The sequence below is a fragment of the Dysidea avara genome, chromosome 10, assembly GCF_963678975.1.
Source record: "Dysidea avara chromosome 10, odDysAvar1.4, whole genome shotgun sequence".
NCBI classification, from domain to species: domain Eukaryota; kingdom Metazoa; phylum Porifera; class Demospongiae; order Dictyoceratida; family Dysideidae; genus Dysidea; species Dysidea avara.
The window spans coordinates 11,457,229-11,483,674 of record NC_089281.1 but is presented as its reverse complement, the minus strand read 5'-3'; the positions used below and the strand labels follow the sequence as shown (position 1 = coordinate 11,483,674).

The 26,446-nt window shown below is 36.4% G+C and overlaps 2 protein-coding genes and 1 long non-coding RNA gene across 4 annotated transcripts; all 3 read right to left on the bottom strand.

Annotated features, from left to right (window-relative positions):
- Positions 1-451: 451 nt before the first annotated feature.
- Positions 452-728, bottom strand: LOC136237072 (uncharacterized). The gene is made up of 3 exons (XR_010692301.1): positions 712-728; positions 548-652; positions 452-493 (listed from the first exon to the last, which is right to left on the bottom strand). It is a non-coding gene; the product is annotated as an uncharacterized lncRNA (long non-coding RNA).
- A 4,982-nt stretch (positions 729-5,710) lies between these two features.
- LOC136268293 (uncharacterized) lies at positions 5,711-11,067 on the bottom strand. 2 transcript variants are annotated; one of them, XM_066063586.1, is made up of 8 exons: positions 10,618-11,067; positions 9,658-10,166; positions 7,880-9,045; positions 7,459-7,826; positions 7,075-7,143; positions 6,749-7,024; positions 6,489-6,542; positions 5,711-6,435 (listed from the first exon to the last, which is right to left on the bottom strand). In XM_066063586.1, exons 1-8 carry the CDS (start codon positions 11,015-11,017, stop codon positions 6,143-6,145), a joined length of 3,135 nt encoding a protein of 1,044 aa, XP_065919658.1. In that variant the 5' UTR covers positions 11,018-11,067; the 3' UTR covers positions 5,711-6,142. The 2 variants fall into 2 exon arrangements, with proteins under 2 accessions (XP_065919658.1, XP_065919657.1); XM_066063585.1 differs by having other exon boundaries at positions 5,712-6,435; positions 9,658-10,172.
- An 8,295-nt stretch (positions 11,068-19,362) lies between these two features.
- LOC136268294 (uncharacterized) lies at positions 19,363-21,638 on the bottom strand. Its single transcript, XM_066063587.1, has 5 exons — positions 20,656-21,638; positions 20,230-20,606; positions 20,130-20,177; positions 19,510-20,078; positions 19,363-19,462 (listed from the first exon to the last, which is right to left on the bottom strand). Exons 1-4 carry the CDS (start codon positions 21,636-21,638, stop codon positions 20,023-20,025), a joined length of 1,464 nt encoding a protein of 487 aa, XP_065919659.1. The 3' UTR covers positions 19,363-19,462; positions 19,510-20,022.
- Positions 21,639-26,446: the final 4,808 nt, after the last annotated feature.

The window sequence follows — 26,446 nt, the reverse complement described above, 5'->3', positions numbered from 1 at the left end:
TAGGTTGACAAAACATCCCGGAGGGTGACTCTAGCACTCAATGCTGGATGTCTTCAGCACAGTGCTACTTACAATAAGGTGTTATCATACTTATAATCCAATTGTACTGATAAATCTTAAAAATTAAGGCTTGTGCATTTATTATAAATTAAGTGATAACATAATCTACAATCATTCATTGTTTTTAATTTAGATCAACTTGACCAAATGGTATGTACTTAGCTTAATTGTTTAAATCACAGCATAGTCAACTAAACATAGCCAAAGAAATTACTGCATCTAAATCCTAGAATCATGTTATCATTAAAGTCTTTGTTGGTACGGTGGCATGTAGGCATTCTCAAAGTCAGAAAACACGTGGAGGATGTTGGAAGAATCTTATCATCACCCAAGAAGATCAGTTCGATTTTCTTACCAAATCCTCCCACTGGGACTGAGTCAGCCCCAGTGAAAAATACTAGCACATGTTCTAATGTGCACTCTATGTCACCAGCTACAGTGAGACAGTTGTATATTCAATGTATACTGGCAACTTTAAGTACTGTACCTTCACAGTCATCCAGAAAATCTCCAAAGAAAACATAAGCCTGTTCCTCTACACTCCTCTGGTCATCTCCTGAATATGTCACAGAGAACAATTCCTTTAGCGATTCTATAAATACAGATGTGCGTATGTATATGTGCAGGAATCATTGATCGATCTGTTTATACCTGCAGTCAGAACTGATGGTCAAAACCTAAACAGATCTCTTAATACACAGCCATCATGATGTTTCATGTAATGTAGCACACCAGTGCACTGCAGTCCCTCCGCAAACTGGTCCATTGCAGCCTTCGAGACAATGGTAGTCTATTAATATTGAAATTATTTCGTCTTTATCATCAGTTGTTAGGGCCTCAAACGGCTTCATGTAGCCGGTTTCCATTAGAGCACTCTGGTTGAGGTATTGCTCACCATCAAATACGGCTTGCACTTCATTGTTGGATGTAGCTGCTCTGATCTAACAAAATAAATGCAATTTTACATTTACAATAGAATCGACATGATATGCTTCTAAACTATGATTCAGGAAAATTACATTAGTTGACCTTTGGTTGTATCGAGTGATTGGAGTCAAATATTTTACAGCATTCGCAAGGGGGCTTTAAGTCATAGTTCTTATTTTAGGGATCATAAAGTTTAGGATTTTTCTAGCCTAAAATATTACCCTAAAACCAACCTCATTTTTCCTTCATGAAAATGTGGCAGCATTGATTAGGCATAACCAACAAGCCCAAAATGTCTTCAGATTGACCCCAAAACTTCCCAACAAGGAAGGTTCTGTGGAGTTTTCAAAAATCTCTATGTTACAAAATTTATGCTAACAAACTAACTGATGCCTCAGCCAAGCATAACTCGACAATTGATAAGGCTACGGGCTTGATTTCTTTGTACCACTTCACCCCAAGATGTACCTTTTCACCAATTATGGTGCAATTGCAATAGCGCAATACTGCTTCCCTCTATAGCTGGTTAGCAATCACGCTTATATCTTTTGTAGTGACTGGATTAATCACGGACTGAGACGCTTCTCATACAGTTCCTTGTAAATAATGCATATAGCTGAAGGTATTAGCCACTTAAGTGTTCAGTACGTAATCAATTGCTGGGATGCGTTCGTATGCTAGATTTATTAATTTTATGGCATGCCTGATGCCTTTCTCTAATGCAGTAACACAGCAAAAATAGCGCTCCAATACTACCTATACTAATCCTGTCTTTGGTCAGTATTGAAACAACCATTTTAAAAAGGTCCCCATAATGAGACAAAACGAACCTCAAATCTACAAATGGCTCCAATGTTGTTCACTATTGGAGCTCGTGGTCTGTTTTTGTTTGAGCTTAGGTAAAATTTCTGCACTATTATTAGTTCCAATACCAAAACATAGATGGAATAAATACAGTCAGTATTTGTGTATAATATTATGCTGTGTATGCACGAGTTCAACAGTCATAATCATGTTACAGCAAGGTGAACAAACAAGTAGAAGGAAATTGAGAATTTTACGGTGGATTAGGAATCAAAGAAAAAAGCATTGAAACAAAGGCAGCTAAAAAGTGGCGAAACAAGGGAGGTGCAGATATACTTACCGGCGGGCATATAATCCCTAATTCAGCCAAGGTTATGAACTGAAGAATAAGGATTAAATGTCCACTAGTATATCTGTATGTATAATCAATGCTGAAGGCATGCCAGCGACTGGTGATAACTTCCATAGGGGGAGGGGGGGGGGGGGGGGGGAACAAAACAAAAAACAGCACAATTGTTAATGAGGATGGGCTGATTTTCCAAAAACAAGTGCTGTTAGTACTTGACTGCTCTATTTGAGTATTTCAGTCTGTACAAAAAAAGCTTGAACACCTCTCTTCAATACTTGGATTACTCTCATCACTCATTACATTCACACATACAGAAAATATTATCACTTCCCTGTGCTCCTTTCTATTCTTATTTACACTTAACATGTAACTGCACCTGTTGTTTCTACTAGCTTCCTAGCTAGGAAATATTTTAAAATTCCGAAGGGGTGCTCAAGCACTACTCTAAATCTGCCCTTGACAACTGTTCAAACCTAAAAGGATATTTAATATCCTTCCGATTATGAACTTGTCTGCACGATAAATTAATGGTTTTGCGTAGCATGGCAGCTGCTTCTCTCTGAACCAGAGATGGGTGTTCTTCCAAATGCCGCCTAGCCCATCAGTACTATGAGGTTAAACCAGGCCTTATAGGTGAGCTGTACTTGTTGAACCACCAGCTAACAAGTGTAAGACATTCAAGAGATAATACAAGCTTCTACTATAGTGACACTTTATGTACTGGCTGCACTGTAGCTGCAGCACTCAGGTTGCAAGACTCTCTATATGCAAAACCTGGTGGGATTCCATGACCAAGTGCTATTTAATGAGCTTCCAAACCACCCCTAAATGACAGGCAGGCCCATACATTTCACTGACAAGTGCCTTGTTGTGGGGCAATCCAATAGCAAGGAAAGTGCAATGCAAAGAACCAGATCTCATTAAAAGCTACTATTTAAAATGATCGGTTTAAGTCTGTCTTTATACTCACTCCACAGCTGCAATTGCCACTCTTGAAGGTACTGTGTTTCCCAATATCTCACCAATGAATATTACAACAGAAGGTGTGTGTACCTGTACTTCAACTACTGCAAGAATTAGATCCAAACAAATCAGCTGGTCCAGATGGAACAGCATCAAAATTTTTTAAAGGACACTACTGTCGGCATAGCTCCTGATCTCACACTCATACATAAAGCTTCATTACATCAGGCTTCCTTCACAAGGACACCAGTGTACAGGAAGACTCTGCATACTAATCGACCATACTATAGACCTATGTGCATCCCTGGCTAGAACGCATTATCTCATTAGCCATAGCTATAGTGACTATACAATATCATGTACATTGATTTAGAAAAAAACAAAGAACAACTGAGACACTGCTGTTAGAGACTATACTAATACCTGGCTATCCGCATAACTCTTCTGTACGAATGACTCATAGAGTACAGTAATGCAGCTAATTGGTACTGTATGGAAAGTACAACAGGCATACTTTGGCACTTTGATCCTCACATGCAATGTCTAGTATTGGTAAAAATCTATGGGAAGGTGTCATGCACCTATCAGTGTCATGTCCCATCCCCACCCCCTCCCGGGGCATCTCCATATGTGATTGTCGATTCTTGTCTACATTCCTGGGGCAATTGACAGCCATCCGGCTCTATGCTCACATACCATAAATGGCTATTCATGTCACATGAATTGAATATATGCATCTAGCTAGTTACCCTCCTACAAAAGGTGAGGACATAATGGGGATTTGACAGCCAATTGTTTTTCATGGCAGACACTCATCTCCTGTATTCCTTCACCCTCAGCATGACATTGATCGGCGCATTACTTGAAAGTTGATTGTAATTAAGCCTGTTTCAAATCAAATTGCAAGATTCCTGCTCTGAATCTCCAGACTCCACCTTTATACTGCAGCCATACAACAACGTTTGTGATATGTCCCTTGTACACGAGGGTACACGAGGTTACAGAATTGCCACTGAGGAGAATTGATGAGAACAATTGAGAGTTGAAGTGTGAAAATGAAGCAAGAGTTGAAGCAACGAAATGACTGTTTGAGTGTTGAAGTATGAATATGAAGCAAGAGTTGAAGTGGTGAAATGACTATTTGAGTGTTGAAGTGTGAATATGAAGCAAGAGTTGAAGTGGTGAAATGACTATTTGAGTGTTGAAGTATGAATATGAAGCAAGAGTTGAAGTGGTGAAATGACTATTTGAGTGTTGAAGTGTGAATATGAAGCAATAGTTGAAGTGGTGAAATGACTGTTTGAGAGTTGAAGTGTGAATATGAAGCAATAGTTGAAGTGGTGAAATGACTGTTTGAGTGTTGAAGTGTGAATATGAAGCAAGAGTTGAAGTGGTGAAATGACTATTTGAGTGTTGAAGTATGAATATGAAGCAAGAGTTGAAGTGGTGAAATGACTATTTGAGTGTTGAAGTGTGAATATGAAGCAATAGTTGAAGTGGTGAAATGACTGTTTGAGAGTTGAAGTGTGAATATGAAGCAATAGTTGAAGTGGTGAAATGACTGTTTGAGTGTTGAAGTGTGAATATGAAGCAATAGTTGAAGTGGTGAAATGACTGTTTGAGTGTTGAAGTGTGAATATGAAGCAAGAGTTGAAGTGGTGAAATGACTGTTTGAGTGTTGAAGTGTGAATATGAAGCAAGAGTTGAAGTGGTGAAATGACTGTTTGAGTGTTGAAGTGTGAATATGAAGCAAGAGTTGAAGTGGTGAAATGACTGTTTGAGTGTTGAAGTGTGAATATGAAGCAATAGTTGAAGTGGTGAAATGACTGTTTGAGAGTTGAAGTGTGAATATGAAGCAAGAGTTGAAGTGCTGAAATGACTGTTTGAGTGTTGAAGTGTGAATATGAAGCAAGAGTTGAAGTGCTGAAATGACTGTTTGAGTGTTGAAGTGTGAATATGAAGCAATAGTTGAAGTGCTGAAATGACTGTTTGAGAGTTGAAGTGTGAATATGAAGCAAGAGTTGAAGTGCTGAAATGACTGTTTGAGAGTTGAAGTGTGAATATGAAGCAATAGTTGAAGTGCTGAAATGACTGTTTGAGAGTTGAAGTGTGAATATGAAGCAATAGTTGAAGTGCTGAAATGACTGTTTGAGTTTTGAAGTGTGAATATGAAGCAATAGTTGAAGTGGTGAAATGACTGTTTGAGAGAATATGAAGCAAAGGTTGAAGTGGTGAAATTATTGTTTGAGAGTTATGAAGCAATAGTTGAAGTGGTGAAATGACTATTTGAGTGTTGAAAGTTGAAATGCCTATATGTATAAATATGCGAAAGGCATGCAAGCATACACAAAATGATACATGCATTTATTTATATAGTACATACTTAAAAATGGATTTTTGTCCACAACGGCATTCCATAAAATAGATGGTGTCAACTTAAGAGATACTGGTAAAGAGTTCTATATATTTACTGTCTGTTTGATTTTTTAGTAAAACCAACATCAATTGATTTAACTAGTAAACCACACATTCAAACTATATACATTTATTTAGTGAACTGTTTAATTATTTAATAAACCACCTTAAATATTATTAAATTACATCAATGTGTTGTGTTTGTGCTTTAGTAAAATAATATGTTATAATGTCATACTCAATATGGCACCCATATACAATTAATTTTAGAGTGACCAGCATTGAAGGTCTAGCTACAGCAGCATTGCTGTAGTCTTTGAATTACCTAACATAATAAACAGATATCAGAGACTTTAAGACAATTTTAAGCCAACTAATAAGGTGAAATAGAAATGGGCCAAAAAAGGAAAAAAAACTCCAACCCTGGGATTCAAACTGCAGGCATGGTACTATTTTCAGCTATCATGGAAAGTAATTCTAGTGTCTGTTGTACATTTAAAGTTACAATATTAAGTGTACATATACTGTTATTCATAAAGGTTGTGCCACTGTTTAAAAAGTACAGTTTCATCAGTTTGGTATATTCATGACAGTTCTGTATCTATGTTATGATAGTGCAATACTTTATCTCTTATATATCTTTGTGATCTGCTGTTCAATTTTCTTTGCAACCTCCTCCAAATCCTTAATGTCTTTAAGTGTGTTAATCAGTGTAGACCAGGTCTTTGGTTCCACTCCATTGCTGGTGCACAACCAGTTTCTAAAAAGTTCATCACAACATTTAGCAGGATCATAGTTGTATTTTTCTTTTATGGTTTTGATCACACCAATTGTATACTTAAGATAGTCAGCAACTTCTCTCCAGTATGCTGCTATATGTGGTATAACAAATTGATGTAATTCTTTCATCTTCGGTGCTAAAGGAATAACAAACAATATCAATGTTCACATTAATGTCTATTTAACATACGTAGAGCTAAGATCCCACGTAAGTTAGGAAGGGCAATAGACACTGTGGTTTCACCTAAATGAAGAATACATTTTGTCATAATAATGATGCATTTGTGTGTATTAATCTATGTATATACAATAGTCTGCTTGTATGATTGGTTATTGGCTAAATATGCAATACAGGTATTGTAGCTGCAAAATTATGACTAGCTGAATTCAAATATACTAGCTATAGCTACATGTAGTGTGCTATAGCTAGTATACAAAGATGATGCTCACATTTCAGCAATTTTTCTATGTGTTCAGCAACTCCTGATAGTTGAGGAATGGTTTTGAGAGTTTCTATCAAAGTAGACCATGTTTTTGGCTTTCGTCCATTATCAGTACTCAACCAATCAGTAAACAACTCTATGCAACACTTCATAGGATCTTCCTTGCCAGTTGCTGCAAAAAGATTAATTATTGGAATATCATAATCTAGAAAATCTGCAACAATCTTCCACTCTGAAGCAATACTGGGGATTGCTATTTTGCGTAAATCCTTCATCACCGGTTCTGATAATATAAGGTAAGCACCTCTGCAACATTATAATGCACAAATCTACCTTTGTCAAGATCCATCGGTGTACTTTCAGAAACCTCTGCAGGCAGCAATGGATTACCTGCAGGTGCACCTGCATATACATACATATAATAGCTGCATAGCTATAGAGGCATCATCTTTCTATTTACACTGTAAAAAAAGAAAGGTAGAAACAACTTCAAATGTAGTATATAACTACCTAGATATTTAATGCTTGTTAGATCTACTTGGTTAGATATATATTTTACTATAATTTTTACCATGTAACTATTTTAAACTACATTGGCATTGTTTATTTAATATATTATACTTATTTCTACCTATAAAATTTGGGTTACCTGAGTTTCAACTCAAATGTGGGTTAAATCTACCTTTTATTTTTTACTGTGTACTTTACAATGGCAACCTGTAGTATTTAGAAACAACTTGTGGTACTTTGTAATATCACATTTAGTGTGAACAGTAGTGTTACATGGCACAACACTACATGTTTTAGCCTTTTCAAACTTGATGTGTAAATGATCACATTTTGAACAAGGAATATAACTGCATATGGGAAATTTGTGAAATGCTTTCATGTGCTGTTCTAATGCATCATTAATAAATTGTTGCAATATATAAACAAGCTCAACTGTATCTGCATTGGCTTCTCCATCATCAGCATTAGCAGTGTAACGAAATATTGACAATTCAATTACTTTAGCTTCATGTAGTGGTCTAACTACATATGTTTGAGTATCTCCTAATTCAAGGTGAACATGTTGGTAGGATACTCTACAATATTATGTAAACACAACTGGTTACAATGCACATATTTGTATGCTCACTTTATTAAATCATAGTGGTGGTTGCCATTCCATTCTGCACACATCACAACAACTTGATTGAAGACAACTTCAGATATAAACCCTCCTGGAAAATGGTACAAAAATCTGTAACATGGCTTTGTCAAAGTAATGTCAGTTTCCTTAGGTAAAAGGTGAGGGACCAAATACAATCTTTCATTTTCTTTTCTTTGTTCTATTTGTGACTGTTTATTTGCTAGTGAAGAAGAGGTGACATCTGCCATTAGCTTGAAATTGATGAACAGCTGTGCAGTTTGCTGAGGTGTTATAAGAGGTATTTTTTGATCAGCTTCAGCTTCTAGGAATTGTTCTATGCTCCACTGTAAAAGTTGTTCTTCAAGTAAACCTTCTTTCCTAAGCATTTCAGCATGTATGTTAAGTGGAAATTTTCTTGGGTAACATTTTAAAGTGGTCAGAGCATATGTTAGTAGCTTTGCAAGCCAATTTGGGGACAAAATAATAATGTCAGGTACTTCAGCGAAGTAAAGAAGAGTGCCTTTTTGATGTAAATACTGCAAAGTCTCAAGCTTTTCACTATCAGATAATCCACAGCTTTCTGCTATCTCTTTGCCTTGAGAAAGGGTAATAACACTGACTCTGTCTTTGTAAGCCAAATGCAGGATTTTTCTCTCCATTTTTAAGTATCGAATTGGTCGTGGTTGTTTATTGGCAAATGCTATTTTTGTTATTACTTTCTTGAGCTGGTTGATAACAGCTGGGTCTCGTTTTTTATTGCTCATGAAAAATATTGATGGTGACTCTTCTGTAAATAACTTACTATTCTTTGACCCTGCAATGTGATTTAAGAATGGTTTACCTTCTAATTCTTTTAACAATACAGGTACTATCATGTCAAAAGCAATCTTTTTAGCTACAGTTATGTCTTCATGGAGTTCATCAATGTGAGTGGCAACAAGCACATACGTAGGGAGAAGCTTAGATAAATCATCTTTGCTGGTGCTTTCATGGCTAACACGAGCACTAACAACTTCCATCCAATGGCATATTGATTCAACTCCAGACTTTGAAGGGGTGATATCATCAGGATATCGATGATCTGGAATGTCATATAAGGATTTTCCAGCATTAAATATGAAAAGACAAACAACTTCATCAGATAAGAATAGCCCATGCGTGTGTTGAAATACCTGGATGAAAAAGTAAATATCATTATCATGCATTTAAAGCCTATACGTGCACATACAAATGTGCATGCACATTTTATTTTAAATGAAAAGTGGGTTTACTAATCTTATGGTCAGACACTTTGTCAAAATGGATTTGTTGGAAATACATAATACATCAGGGAGTAGTACAAATGACTCTAGGTATGTTAGACGGATAAAACAGCTGCATTCATTTTGTGACTATATACGCCAGTTGTACTGGTGTGACTACACCAGGTGCTAAATAGACAGCCTGGGGCAGAAAAGTATGTAGATTTTTCTGGGAATAAACTAGATCATCGCAGTTTGCATGGTTTTATTTGGAAAAAATGCAATGTGTATGCTTCATGATTGCGAGATGATAATTACAGCATAAAACCAAATAATATGTGTAACAAAAACGACGACTTGTATTCAGTAGTGTGTTGTGTTTCTCCTAAGCCTGTTGAATATACCAATTAATGTGCAATGTACATAGTTAGACAGCCTGCATATATTTAATACAGCATATAATTCTCATTCACACAAACGTAGCAGTTACTTCTGCTACACACATTGTGTGCAAAGCCAGTGTAGTATTAGATACTTATGTACCTGCTGGCCAGCAAAATCCCACAGATGAATGTACTTCTTCTCTGGATCATATCGCTCTTGCAGGGCTTGCAGTTGTTGAAACTCTTCTGTTGAAATAGGAGCAAACCCTTTGTGAAGTTGAAATGTTTTAGTGCGTGGTGAACTAAGCAGATTTAGAAAGTACGAAAATACACCACTGTTTGCTCTAGCAACTGGATGATTGCCATTCATGGATGGAGGTGATGAAGCCAAGTAAAACTCAATCTCAAGGAAAACTTGTTTCCCTACAATATTTAGTTTTTCAGAATCATTCATGAGCTCCCAGTTGGCAGCTGTTGTGACACTGATTTCAAATTGATCTGCTCCTTGTGTTGGAGTTGTATCCTCCTTGAAATGCTTCCCCACCAGTGTGTCAGACAAGCATGTTTTTCCTGATCCCTCGTGTCCTAGTAGTACCACACGGGCATCTGATGATGGCAACATTCCATCCATGTAGCCTTGGTTGAATTCTTCATGTGTCCAACATGACCCTGAAACTATCATATGTAATATCAATGCATTGCCAAGAAATGTATATACATGATACTAAAGTGACACTATATACAGGAGGTCACAAGGTAGTGAAAGCATATAATGTTCATCACACAAAACAAATAAATCAGTTTCTCTACTGCGCTCATATTCCATTCATACTATATGTACCTTTGATATGACATCTTTTTATCACATTCCTTTTTACAACTGGTGCATTGGTTTGATATTGCATGCATTATGGCCTTGTATGTGCAACATTAAGGTTGGTCTATAACTACTTGCTTATGCATACCCTGTCATGTTTCAACATGCATAGTAAAATTATAAATTCCTTGTAATTTTGTGTCATTTCGATATAAAGTAGTCTTAGGATATGCCACTACCAGATAACCATTGCAACTGACCACATGTACAAAATAGACAGTGACAGACATACAATGCACTAACCAGCACTTTTCAGTACTTTTGTTACAGCATGTTGTCTGCTGTACTTGGCTGATTCTATAGGTGTCCGGCCATATATATCAGGGATGTTAACATCCGCACTATTTGCTATTAATACTCGTACACAATCCACATGACCACCAGATGCTGCTAGATGTAGTGGAGTACACTTACTGTACATGTTAGCACGACAGTTGACATCACCGCCATATTGTAGTAACAATTCTAGCACTTTTGAACGATTTTTGCTTGCTGCTTCATGCATGGGTGTATATCCATACATCCCTACAGTGTGAGCTAACCATAATGGGAGATTGTTGCAAGTGTCCATAAACTCCTTTGCTCCTTGTAAATTTCCTTGTTTGCACAACTTATGAAGCCTATCATCCAACTGATGTGCCATGGTAGATTTCCTTGATACAGATGCTTGATGGATGATTTAGCACTATACTGAAGAGACTGCCGTGCATCAAGATAGGGTGAATTGTAGTGTTTTTATATCAACACTAAGTATAGCTGCATTGTGCAAGTGTATAGATTAGAACAATTGTTTTTGACATGTCAGTACAATTGTTACATTAGTTCTATACAGCTTATTCTATACAAAGCTGTTTCACTTTATTGACAGACTAACAGAAGTTTAATACAATTTTAAGATGTCAGCAATGGCAGATCCAGCATGGTGCATTTGCCTCCTCCCCTCCCTCTTCAATCCAGCCTCTACCAAGCTTATGTAAAGAATCAAAGGGAAGTGATGCTTTGTAACTGCATCAGCATAAAAGGCAGTTGTGGTCAGGGCTATATCATGTAAGACAAAATGTTATGAATCTTATGTACGGCCCATTCTTGAACACTGCTCCACTGTATTGGCTCCCACACACATTACAAGAGAGTCAGAAACTTGAAGTCAGAAACTTGAAGTCAGTTCAACGCCATATGGCCAGATTTATTTTTAATGACTATTCATACACCTCCAGTGTCACTCGCATACTTGAAAATCTTCATTGGGCTGCCACATTAGAACAACGTTGTGTTCAAACTAAGCTAGTTACACTGTACAAAATTGGTAACAACATCCTTCATATTCCTACTCATAACATCGTAACACAAATCATGCCATGCACCATATCCAATACGAAGCCATCATACCCATCACTTCGATGTACCACTAGCTAGAATGTATATAAACTATCATATTTCCCTTCAAGTATTGTACTCTAGAATGCTTTACCAACAAACACCGCTTTGGCACCCGACCTTGAGTCTTTCAAAGATAGATCGGAATGTCATTTTACAATCGCTACCCGGCTAATCAAGAACATAAATAGGTACGTTATACTCTTACTGAGTCTGTACATTACAGATAAATAAATAATAAATGATATCACCTTAACCTGTGGCATGAAATAGTGCCTTGTGGTCTCCCTTGATCTGAGGTGTCAAAGTGGTATATTTGCAGATAGCTAGCTAGCTACTCTGGGGATGATACATGCACTCACAGTATAGAGATTAAGTTTAAGTTTGCCTTCTCATTTTGCCAAGGTTTTAGGAATTGGTCACATTGACTACTTGACTGATCATCACCTCTCAATCTGCCAACTGCCATTATAGATAAAATTCTTGTATTTGCATATATTTTCAATATTACATATATCCTTTACATTTTCTCAATATTAATGCAAAGCCAACCTTCTATGTCCAAGTTTATGTATTTTTACAATGTTTGTTGAACTCTATCTTAAGGTGGTGTCTTATTAAGTCTACTGACTGCAATCAAATTTTACCATTGGAATCTATAGCACTAAAGATCTGCCATTATAGGAAGCGGGATATTCTTAATGGCCTGTACATAGGCGCTTACTACACAGCTGACTTGGTTTCCTTGATACTTTAATTTTAATCTATATATATTTATATAGCTGTCTTATGTGTATATTCTCTATGCAGTTGGCTACATGTGCATACTCCAGTAGAGAACAATTTAATATTATGAGTTTAAACAACCAGTAATATTTTATATCACCATTCATATGCAATCATATAGTCTCTAAGTTTTAGGTAAATTATTATACATGGCATCTGTATGTGTACAAAACACAGCACAGATAGTTGAAAAATCTTTGTGTAACTGTAACATGTTGTTTTCTCTTCTTTAGACAATTGATCATTAAAGCTGATGAAACTGAAAGCAGTGAAATACTTGTACTATATTGTATGCATACACAATACAGTATAGCAACTTGGGAACAGTTATGAATAGAAATTGAGTTTAATGGGATGTGGCATACATAACACCAATTCAGTTATACAAAATAATGAAAAACAGAATAGAGCTTCATAACATGTTTTGTATTAATTTTGCCATACAGGTTAGTTATACATTATGTAAGAGATATAGTGCCTTTATCAAAGATACAACAATAAATCTTATATCTTCAACATAACATTGGTGCAACAAAAGCAGCACAACTACAGCCTACATGCATTGGAGAGAATATGGCTATTATAGTTATGCAAGTTTTTGAGCATACATGAACGAATATCTACAATTTTCACCATTTGTGTTCAATAAACACATAGGAGAATATCAAAACAAGATAAAGAGACTGATCTTTTAGATTGTCCATGATGTCATATATAGCTGGGTCACTTTAATTATGACTTCCTGACTTGCATACTACATGTAGGTAATCAAAAGAACCACATCACTGTTGATAGGTTATTTTTATAATTAATCATTACCCCTGGCAACCTGGATTTTTCCGATTTTACAAGCAAATGTCCAATTAACATCTCCTTAAGGATGAGATATTACATTTTTCAGTTTTCCCTATGTAAGGGGGAAAATATAGTTGCCCCTACTGAGCAATCACATACATAATGTATGAATTTAAAATATTTCATGACCTAGATATAAACTTGGAGTGGTTACTTTCACAATCACACTTGTAAATAATACATAATATTTGAGATTTAACATTTTTTTAAATTTGTGGTTTCCCCAAAATTATCTGGGTGATTGGCCAGAAGAGGAAACTGTTTCCCCCTCACAGTGTATAGCCAGTATAGGAAACTATGAACTTAATACCAATGACTGGAAAATGTCATATCCATGACTTAAATATATATCCTATCCTTTAAGTTGATTAAGAGTTCATCGTCACCGCCCACATGGGTTAAGCAAAAATTCATAATTCATTATTGGTCACATGATGATCACTGCTCCCATTCCCAAACACTTTTTCATAGGCATGGCGAACTATTGCAATGTCTATGTCAGGGGCACATAGAAGGGGGCTGTAGCCCCTGTCAAAGAGATTATGGAGTGGCTTATCCTCTCTTAAATTATCTCCAGCTGTCATTCAACATACATCAAGATTATTATTTATTATTATTATTATTAACACTTTACAGTGACCAGCACTGAAGGTCTGACAGCAACATGTGCTGCAGCCTTAGGATTACCTAACCCAATTTCAAGGACTTAGATTTATTGACTTCACATAGTGACTGACTTAATGACTGATAAGGTGTAACAGAAAAGGGGCCAAAGTAAGGAAAAATCCCTCCAACCCCAGGATTCGAACTGCAGGTCACCCAATGTCTAGTCAAGATTGATATACTCTAACAGAACAATCAAAAAAAGTACAGAACATTTGCTAAAACCATTTGTAAGTTATAGAACAAACTAAATTTTGTGGGAAGCCATATAAGCGAACTGTACAGAGCACCCTAAGGCATGTAATCCCCTAGCTACCCTGAAGAAAAGTGCCTCTTTCACCCTAGTCTTTGTGTGTGTGTGTGTGTGTGTGTGTGTGTGCGTGTGTGTGCGTGCGTGTGTGTGTGTGTGTGCGTGCATGTGTGTCCAAGTCTCATGTAGCAGTTGAAGGTCCAGGTGGGGCTTCAGGTGCCCACACCTTCACCTGTGAGACATGGTACAGCCTCCTGCAGGTTACTAGTCCTGCCCCTGGAGAGCATGCATGCACTGACTCATAGCACCTAAGTAGTGCACGGGTGCTCCAGTGCTGGCCACAGGGCAGCGTGACTGCATAGCAGCAGCTGAAGGCTTTGCTTTTGTTTTTTGTGTGTGTGTGTGTGTGTGTGTGTGTGTGTGTGTGTGTGTGTGTGTGTGTGTGTGTGTGTGTGTGTGTGTGTGTGTGTGTGTGTGTGTGTGTGTGTGACAAACAGAATGATGACTGTTGTATCTGTAGCACCTTCAATGAATTTTGAGGAATTGTTTACTTGATGAATTTTGAGGAATTGTTTACTCGAATTAAATCAGAGCATTTCTGACTTCGCTGGAGCTTTCATCTTTGGTATTAACTTCAGTCTACATATGGACAAGACAAGTCTACTACTAATTCAATTGTTAATAGTACACATTGTGTGTATTTTATTTGGTTGGCACATAAAAGTTATGGTATTGGACTATTGGTGCATGAGGTAGGTGAAAGCTCCAGTCAGGCTGCAACTGTTTTCAAAGTACTAGTGTTGTACCATGTATAAACCTTTTTATGAAATCAGTATGAAAGATGACCTCACACCCTCATGACTTTTTCAAATATCCCTGATGATAAACTGTGGATCAACTTGGCCTGGCCTTAGTTTAGGTATTCACATCTACAAATGATGTAAAATCCAAGGCAATGGTTATTATCATACATTATTACAGAATTTATTTATTACTATGTTGCATTCAAGGGTTTGCAACTTGCTATGGAAGTAAGTGCAATGAAAAATTGCTAGGAATACACACAGATAATTAAACATGGTCTATTTTGCTTTCTACATGTTTATGAATTTCTTATAACTTCAAAATCTTGACATGTTCAATTTAGATACCATCCTTATCCTGGTATTTGGCAGAATCTTTAATGGTGCCAGTATAATAAACATTTATAGGAAAAAATTCACCATGGCCATCACCATCAAGTTTTTTTTTGTTTTATAGTTGAGAAGGTCCATTAGTATCCAGCTCAGCAAAAGCAGGTGATCGAATTCTAAAGCTTCATCTTCTAAATGATAAGTGGATTGGTTGGTGAATAGTTTTGAAATACATACCTGAGACAATATCAAAATTGATTTTTTCCACTATTGAAGCTTCATCAAAAACGTTTTTTCTTTTCTTTTTTTTAGAATTTAAGTGAATATAACAAGATGATCTTTTTCAATTGGAACATGCTCATTTAGAATGTCTCATTACTTCCTTAATGTCATTCATGATATAAGACAACAAATGACTTCAGAGATCTGGAGGAGTCGGACTAGAAGATTGATCTCCAGAAACTGAGGAGCTATAAACAATGAACCTTTTTGTCACGTGGTAAAATGCTACTTGCTACTGCAAGATAAGCCTTAGGTAACATTGGTGGGATGAGAATGATGTGGCTGTCTTTGTCTAAAGGCAAAACAATTTTAAACCTGCAGAGGAGAACAAGAAATTGCTTGAAATAATTATTTTGTTGCAAAATTCTTATCTGCAAAAAATAGAGAAATGCACTCACTTCTAGTCAAAAGTCTCTTGTTTGCTTTGTTGACTTTATCACCCTTTGGGTGACTTTAACCATGGCAAAAATGCACAAGAGATCACATATCCATTTATGGTCAACAAAGTGTAAATCATCAAGGTTGCTCCTACAGTAATGACCGTAATGCAGCAGAGTACAAACTTCCTGTAAAATGTGAGTGGCTACACATAGCTTCTCATCATCTTGGATGTCTACAAGATTCATCATCTTCCTAGAACGCTGGAACATGTATGATTACTTCATGCTTTCCACCTCTCACTTTATTGGTGGATACTAGTGATCTTGGCAAATTGTGTGTGATAGCTGGATGGAATTTAGGCATTCATCACATGCAATTTTTTTTCATTTTGTAGCATTGCAAATGTAATCCTTTAGCTTGTGGACATTCTCCATTTGACTTTGCAATCCAACCACAGTGATCTTGCAAGACTTCAATACTGTGCAGTGAGCTCATTAACTTTCCTTCGAACTAATCTTTCCTGATCGGTGACGTCTTCTTCGGACACCTTGTCAAGATAAGTGCCTACAGCAATCACAGAAGAATCAGGAGCTCATACAGAAATACTGTTCAGCCATGGATGCAGACCAGAACTTCTCCAGTGACATTTCATACCAGCAGAGCAGACACAGGGATCGCTTGGACAAAAAAACAGCATAATAAGTAATATTCCTCTTGGCCTGCAAAATCCCAAATGTTGATGAAGTGAATGATCTTTCTGTTATATGCTGGTGAAAATTCACCTACAATTGATTTATTACTAATTTTTCTACATTGCATGCAATCAAGCTACATTTAAACTACACATATGTTGTTTGGAAACCTTATCTTCTTAAAGATATCAGAGTACTGGAAGTTGTTCAAAGAAGAGTTACTAGATTGGTACCTAATCTTGTACACCTGATTTATTCTGATAGACTGAAGTCCTTGAACTTGTTCTCATTGTATTACAGGATGGAAATGATTGCAACACACAAAATACTGCATGGCCTTGTGGATATACCATTAGAAGAGTTTTTTCAATGCAACACCTCCTGTACAAGATCAAATGGACTGAAGTTCCTGAAAACCCATCAGTGTTAAAGCAAATGTGAAGAAATATAGTTTTGTATTGCAGTAAGAGTGATAAATGATTGGAATTGACATAGTTATGCATGGCCACTAACTGGATGGACAAATCATAGATTTACTATATTGTAATGTGTGGTATTGTAAGCTTTGCTTTTTAGAACCACTAATAAATAAATAAATGCACAAATACAATTGTAGACTTTCCTACTGCCTGCTTATCAATCAGTTTTAAATTCATTAGCCATGACTATACTAGTGTAGGTAGCAGATGCAGTCAGCTGTGGTAACTTGGACACTTTTGGAAGGGTAATTGAGATCATTAAGATCATCCAAGTTGAGATTGAGAAGATTTTTTAGTCTACCTAGCTCAGATGGAGGGGCTAGTATTCTTAGTTATGTGCGATGGTAAGACCAATCAACAATCATAGACAATAATTAACTGAACTGTGGCAAACTGATTGTAACAGATACTCAGATTCTTCAAATTGAGAGCCACAACAGAGTTAGGCAAGCTACTCAGACGGTTGTATGACAAGTCAAGCACAGACAGAGAAGCAGACCATTGTGGCACATCAGGATTCTTAACATATCATTTGTGACAAATTTAATTCGTTGATACTGTGTAATTACACCTAACAATTTCATGTAACTTGTTCCACTGCAAATCAAGCTTTCTAGCTATATAATATGCTGTTTTAAATAGGTACCTATTTTTAATGGGAGGTAAGTAAAGTCATACTAGCTATAATCTTAGCTTTTTCACCCAGTGATTTTTTGTAACCATGAGATCTCTAACTGTAAATGCAAGCCAAACCACAACACAGTACCACTCCCTTTGTCAACATCTATACTTAATAAAAGTTCTCTCACTGAAGATGCTTTGCTATGTTGTGATATTCCAATAGGCACCATGCTGCACTGTCTTGATAGTGTGATTGCACACAACCCATTGAAACTCATTAAGATTGTCTTTTCAGTTCATGGTATCTTAGTATGTCTCTAATCCTTGTACATCCTCACCATATACAACTTCAATACAAGAATCTTCATTAATAGTATACAGTCTAGGCTGCAAGAGCCTTCCAAAGGAAATTTTTTTAAAATATAACCTTTTGAGATTGAATTTGGCAGCAATTTTGGCTGAAATTAAGGTGGAAATTTTTATTGGAAGTTCAATAACTTCTGAGCTAGAAAATAGAATATTAAAGCAAAATATTTAAATTTTACATGCAGTGTGCAGATACATGATTTTTCATCTCTAAATAATTTCAGACACATGTGGCTAGCTATTAACTAGGATGTGGACAGAGTAACTCAATTTAGAACAGGTATTTTAGTGATAAACAGTGTTTACTAAATTTGCTCCTCTTGACTGATTTATTAAGGTATATGACTGTTCTATTAGAGTATCTCGATTTCTAAATGTTGAGGAGCACCTAGTTTTCAATGTTCCACTTGTGCTATGCTTAAATATGGGTAGCAATTTGCTATAGACAGATTTGACATATTATACACAGTCATAAACTGCACCAAAATTCTGAAAGGGCATACTTAGAAGCAATAGAATCAATGAGAGGTAGTCAAATTGTACATCATGGAGTATAAGGCTTAAAGAGAAATAAAAAATTATAACACTCCAATAGGTTAGAATAGTTTACTTCTTTAACAGAACAACAACATTCTGCTAAAAATAATCATTACATGTGTGAGCTAGAATCAAACCTCTTCTTGACTTTGTAGTGCCAAACATTTTCCATACAAAAGTTGAATTGATTTATAAATCACAATCATTTTTGGGTAACCATTTCAAATTATTTCATTTTAGATTCTCTGGTTTCAGCTATAAACTTGATTTCATGTTTAATTTTACTATCTAACATTTAGTCTCCATCCATCTTCCTCAACAAGTACCAGGGCTAACCATATACTCTAAGTCATTAATTTGTGGTCATATGTATGTATATATATATATATATATATACCAGAAAAATGGATACAATTATTACTTTTACCAAGGACAACGTAAACACGGAGGACTCAGATTTGAAATGGGATAGATTATATATGCATTATTGCTACATAATTAGCATTTTACCTTTGACAACAAATAAGCGTTTCAAGCTACTATAACAATTACTTTTCAAAGCTCCACAGGTTTACTAAATATAGAAATATTTACATCAGTTTATAGCATACAATGCTAATACAAAGTTGCTGGTAGTCAAAATATATCTGCCTTCTTCTCTATAACCTATGAAATAAAACAGTGATAACATGTACATGACACTGGTAACATACAGTTTGAGCTCTAATAACTCCTTTTCAATCTCTTCAGTGACAGCTCTTAGTTGTCTTATCTCTTTCAATTTAGACAGTAAAGTGGTCCAGTCCCTGGGGCTCACTCCAAAGATGTTACCTAACCAGTCCCTAAATAGGTCCTGGCAACACTGGATGGGATCCCTATATCGTTGGTCTATCACTTGAATCATGGATGGGTGGTAGTCTAGATAGATAGATAGCTACCACTTTCCACTGGGAAGCAACTCTTGGTATCACTATCAAGTCTAGATGTATCATTTTAACTGGAACATTGGCTAGGTCCCTCTCAATATCAGTGTAAGCATTGGTCAGTTCTTTAATTGGTTTCAATGTAGACAGGAGAGTACTCCAGCACTTGGGACCTTTTCCCATTTCTGTGATTACCCATTCACTTAGCATTTGCAGACAACAGCTTTTGGGATCATCCCCACATCTCTTTTGAATTATCTGAATGGTCAGTTGTTCAAATTCTAAACCAACAGCAACTGTCTTTCAGTTTGCTACAATTCTTGGAACTGGGATATTTGCTAATTCCAGTATGGTGGGCTCTGTGGTAACACAATCACTAATCTCATAATTCGATATATTATAATACTCACTTTGTGTCAGTATTGTACTTACAATTCCACTGGTTAGATTCTCATCAACTACATGTACACAATATCTATGTAACTACAGCACAGAGAAATGTATGCTTACCAGTATTATTCCATGTAGTCTGCAGTGGCATGTAAGCCTTCTTAGGAACAATCTGACCTACTCTTTTAGGACAAGAAATTTCATTTGATTTGTGAATGTCATCAAGTCGAATGTGGGGTAAACAACCCTTGTCATGCTGCAAAGGACACTCAATATATCCAACAGGATATTTTGCTGCTGGTATATATGCATGGTGTACTTCATTGAGTGACTCCATCAGATGTGCTAGGAGCTTACAACGTTGTTCCAACATTATCTTCTGATCTTCTGCATGAATGGTAATAAAAAGCTTCAGGGAATAGGTATCGTGACATTGTTGTAAAGTGAAGCTCTGTCTTCTCATCTTAAAGTCAAAGTAGCCAGTGCCTCGATAGATCCTATGCAAAAATATACATCTTTATTTTATCAAATAAATTTATAACATACCGTCTTACATGATGTCCTTCTTTATTGCACCAATCAATGGTTTTTACAACAACATGATTAAAGACGATTTCAAAAATGAACTTATCGGGGTAGTGGTACAACACAACCACATCATCAGCTTTCCTATGGTACACTTTTTCTTCATTGTATACTAACATGGAGGGGACTACAAACACTTTGCCACTAGTGGGAGTAGAATAGCAATCATCTTCATCAATGTACTTTGTGTCCACTGACACTTCTACTGCAAGATCAAAATTCTTTAGCAAACCTAAGATGACCTCTTTCTGCTGGAGACGACCACACCTCACTAAAATATCATCAAGTAATGCTTTCTCAAGTAATCCATATATGTCATAGTGGACACAAGCGAGCTGAAGATTAGCTGAGGATGGCTGACATTCATGTGTGGAAATGACACAGGAAACTAGATCAGATACCTCCTGTGGATCTACGAAGACAACATCTTGTAAAGATGGAATATCGGGATAGCAAAGCAGAACACCTTTGTGTGAGTAGTGGCAAAGAAGTTCTGTCACTTTGTCTTCCTCAACACCACTTCTTTTTGCAATGTCTTCAGCTTCCTGCCAAGTGATGATTGATTTAGATTCTGATATTTGCAATAAGCTATTTTCAAACTGCAGGTAGGAAATAAGGCACTGCTTTTCAATGGTTGCTTTGGATGCCCTTAGTATAGTTTTCTTTACAACAGCAAACACTTCAGGCTCCCTGGCATCATTATCAATGAAGTGAAAAACATCAGATCGAATCTTTGGCAAGTGCTCCATGAATGGTCTGCCTTCAAATACCTCGTAAAATTCTGAAACAATATCTTTCTTCCGTTGTTCACTAAGTCTTTTGGCATGAGTGGCTATCATCAATATTGTTGGAATTCTGTCAGACATGTATCCATTTACTGAGGCTTCACAATGACTGTAGACGGAAAGAAAAAGGGTTTCAAGCACTTTACGGTTGGTCTGCATTCCCCTTGTAGCTACCTTCTTTTTATGCCTATTCAAACGTTGTCAACACACCACTGACGGATCAAAGCCTTTTGATGCATCAAATGTCATCAGTACTACATCTTCTGGGGCTAAAAACATAAAATGCACCTCATAATAAATTTCCTTCCCTCCCAAATCAAGTATGATGATTCGTACATCTCCATTGGACACATCCTTTGCACAAACCACCTCTTTAACTCGTTCAACAACTTCTTCTGGAACTTTCTCCTGTTGAATATTAACTGGACTTTGTTTGTCATCGATGTTCTTTGAAATTTCTGACATGCATTTCTTCATTTCAGTGTTATACAGCTGAGGAAGTTCTTGCAACTGGTTTTCCACTTCAGTTTGTTTCCACTTGGATACCAAGATACGATCAATGGTACAACGATTAACAGCTGCACCGACTGTGGACTCCTGGTTTTTCTGAAACTTTTTATCAAGTAGAGAGCTAACTGTGCTGGTTTTCCCTGCACCCTCTCCCATCATTACCAGCTTCAACTGCTTAGCAGCTCTAGTGCCTTTCTGTGCAGCTTGCATGTATGCATAAACAACTTTTTTGTTGACTGCTTCTTGCCCCATCTTTGTATGTTGCACTGTATTACATACAAGTTATAACACTTCTTATTGTTTTACTGTGATTTAATATCGTGCACTACTCCAGCTTGTTTCAGTAATTTTTATCAATGTGCTGTGGTCCCTACTATAGTTGAAAATTTCAATTTTTTCTGTGTACTTGTTTGTTAACTTTTTTTGTAAATAATTATTATGACCATGCATACCGCATCTGAAATGGTGCCGCTGCCCCAAATATCGTCTGAGACCATTACACTTCGTTGTCAGCTATGTTCAACCTGTTATGTAGCATTTTGAATCAAGAGCTGCTCGAAAAGCACCTCTGCAATCCATGCATACTGAAAGAAATGGTGCCACATGCCCCAGTTATATCAATTATCGTCTGAAAAGTTAAGTATCCATTGCACATCGTTGTTGCCTATGTTCAACCCGTTACAATCAAGAACTGTTTGAAAAGCACCTCTGCTATCAAAATAGCCACTATGACAAATACGGATGATTCCCATTCCAAAGGGAAGCCATTACGTGCTATCACCAAATCAACACTTTTTGCTGTCAGCAAAGATGAATGGTAGACAAAGGAGAACACTGGTAAGTCGCATTGTACATACTACGATATGCCAAAAGGTGCCTGTCGGGCTGAAGCAATGTTGAACAGTGAAAAATCAAGCCTGTATAGCCTTAGCCATTATTGAGTTACGTTTGTCTGAAGGCATCAGGCAGTCAGTCGCTAGAAAATTCCATTAAATAACTATTTTTTTAAATTCTGTAGCAACTTGTTGAAAGCGTTTCAGGTCGATCTGAAAGCTTGTTTGGGCTTAACCAATACTGCCTCATTGTTGTCAAGGGAAATTGAGGCAGATTTTTGGGTGATATTATTTCATGGGCCATGCCTACTCCTTTGTGGTCCCTACTATACAGTGCTATCATACTGTATGATATGCATACACGAAGTAAGTTATACTAACCAGCGCTCTTCAGTAATTTTATTTCTTCCCATACTCAGCTAATTGCATAGATGTTCTGCCATATTCATCGGCAATGGTGACATCTGCATTATGCTCCATCAACACTTGTACACAGTCCACATGACCATTGGATGCTGCTAAATGTAGTGGAGTACACCGACTGTACATGTTAGCACGATAGTTGACATCACCACCATATTGTAGTAACAATTCTAGCACTCTTGAATGGTTAATGCTTGCTGCTTCATGCATGGGTGTGAACCCATACACTCCTACAGTGTGTGACAACCATAATGGGAGATTGTTGCAAGTGTCCATAAACTCCTTCACATTTTGTAAATTTCCAAGTCTGCACAACTTGTGAAAGCTGTCGTCCAACTAATGTGCCATATGTTTTAATTATATACCTGTCAAGAATTTCATGTTATTATAAAATAAATCAGTAGCTTATATATACATAATACGTATGTTTGACAATTTAAGTACTTTGTGTGGTTAGAATTGCTACAAAAATCAAAAGCAGGACAGATATACATATAGCAAATTACCCCGTTTCCATATACAAATTCCTGATGGCCATGTGATCATGATTCTCACAGCTTAGCACTGAAGAAATGTACATCAAGTGAATCCTTTTATATATGCACCAAGCATTTTATATATATTTAAATAGAAGAATGATCCTTACTATTATGCATGTATAGGCTCTTATTCTCTGCTTTTGTGGACAGCATTCATAACAGTTTCACTTTGAAGAGAGATAAACACCTCCACAAGTCTTTATGATTTTATGCCAGCAATTGACTTCATTTGTATAAATTATATTCTTATTATTCTATAGCTGGCCCATATAATGTACAAAATGGTTGCTAGGCAGAGTTTTTAATATCTTCAAGTAACATTGCATGATTATCTTGATATCACATAGTCAATTGAAATGGGAGACCATGCCCTCCTCTCCCCTCCCCCCACTTTGTATTTTTTATACTGAATAGTCAGCCCTGCTGGTGCGTTCAGGAAAAAAAAGAGAATTACAATAACTATCTAAGTATAATAAAATGATTGCACAAGAGATAATGCAAGCTGTTCCATTCTTGAATAGTTCTAGCTGTTCTGATATGACCTAGTGGATCAATGCAGTATGATAAAAAGTGTAATGGATGATATAATTTGGTTGTTCTCACTTTCATTGGACAAGAAAACACTTGAGATACTATGATAGAGCAGTCGACCATTTTAATGGAGTAATTACTTTCATATTATTGTTTTAAAACTAACTAACTATCTGCATAATTTACTTTGCAAAATGTAACTAAATTGTCGCTCTCAGAATTTCAAAGTTATGAATTTTTTGGGGGAAAGGGGAGAAAACCCTCAATAAATAACATCTGTTATATTCATGCTGATTTTTCACTGTGTAATTTTCATTATCAAAGTCCCCCCCCCAACACACAGAGAGGCTTGCTCCACCACCCCTCTACATGTTATCACATATAGCTATATATAGTTGTACACTATAGTTCATGTGTGCCTTTTTGTGCTCACTGTACTCTTACTGTTATCTATATACATGCCCCCAAAGAGTACCCCAAAGAGTACCCCATCTCAGTACAGCTTACTTAGTGTCTGGTTTCTTACTCCCTGTATTTATATAAATGTTATATATATAGGGGTCCATCCATAGTAAGAGTGCAATTCTACTAACAATATATATATATTAAGTTTATATAGTATTGTGTGAATGCACTGAGTGAGGTAAAACTAATAAATCCTTAACTGCTCAGTGGTTTTTGTGATGCTCCTCTTGGCCTCTTAAGTTACTGAGCAAATAGGATCACCATAGTCTAAGGGTCAGGATGCTGTAATTTTAATGCATATGTATCATGCATATGTATAGTGCAATGTAGCTACTTTATTATGCGATACAGAAACAACGAAATAATCAGCTATCACCATATATTTTACCTACACAAGTGTGCAATGATACTCACAAAATATATCATGATATATACTATCTTTAAAATGTATATAGTCTCACATTACAATTCCTATATTAAAATACAATTAATTATTTTGTCAGTTGCTATATTAACCATATAACCATGGGTTTTCTGTTGTAAACATAATTTAGCTGGTGCTGCAGCTGGTCATATAGCTCTCTCTTCTTTAGTCATGTTGATTGTTAAAGTCATGGATTTGGAAATAATAAAATGCTATCATACAAATGCACAACAGATGTACAATGGTCATGGAGAACAATTCTGAAATAGAAATTTTAAAAACAGCAAGTCCATTGGATGTGTATACACTGTACTCTATTCAATTATATGAATAACCATAAAAATAGAATAATGTCAAAACATGTTGTGATTGGATCAAGGTGGCAAACATAAGAGTTGGTGCCTCCATCAAAGAAGAAATTACATGAAATGACAATGAAGCTGTTAACTTCAACGCTGGTGTAACAAAAGCCGGTATAGCCTATACATATTGGAGAGAATAGAAACTATTATGCCTATAGTTGTAATGAAAATCATTTACATTGAGCATACAATAAAAGTATCAATAATAATAATATTCATACTGTACCTGGTGTCAATAAAAATACTATCAGACAAGAAGATCTAAAACTGTATATATCCAAGACACGTTTTAAACTTATTAAAAGTGTTCTTTGTATAGTTACTACACACTTTTGGACCAAGATTTCCCCTAGCATGGATATTGTCCTTAATGTAGAACTTTAAAAAGAGTTACATTGCATTTGACACATATAGTGCTTGATCTGTTGCAATAATTCATTATAAACCAGCCATAGTGCTTGATCCTATAATAATTTGCTTAATTTTGTTAAGTCTTTGTGGTGATATACAACTAATCCTGGCCCATCTCGGAAATCTTGGTTCCCTTGTGGGGTGTGTAATAAAGCTGTTAAGTGTGACTGTTTAGTGATAGTTGTGATTGCTGGTTTCACTCTAACTATGCTCGAATTAATGATGAGGATTACTGTGACCTCAGTGCACTGCCAAAATTTAATTGGAACTGTATTCTTTGCCTATTCTGCACCTTGCCAAATCTGGAGAGGTGTGATTCACCTGTTGAACTGTCTTCAGATACGTTACCATACTCCCAGTTTTACCATTGCCATTGCTATTGGTATACAGTTACCAATGATCTCCATGTGATTCATCATACTGTTCAGGAATGTAATGGTACCTGAACTGTTTCAGATGTGTTGTAGTG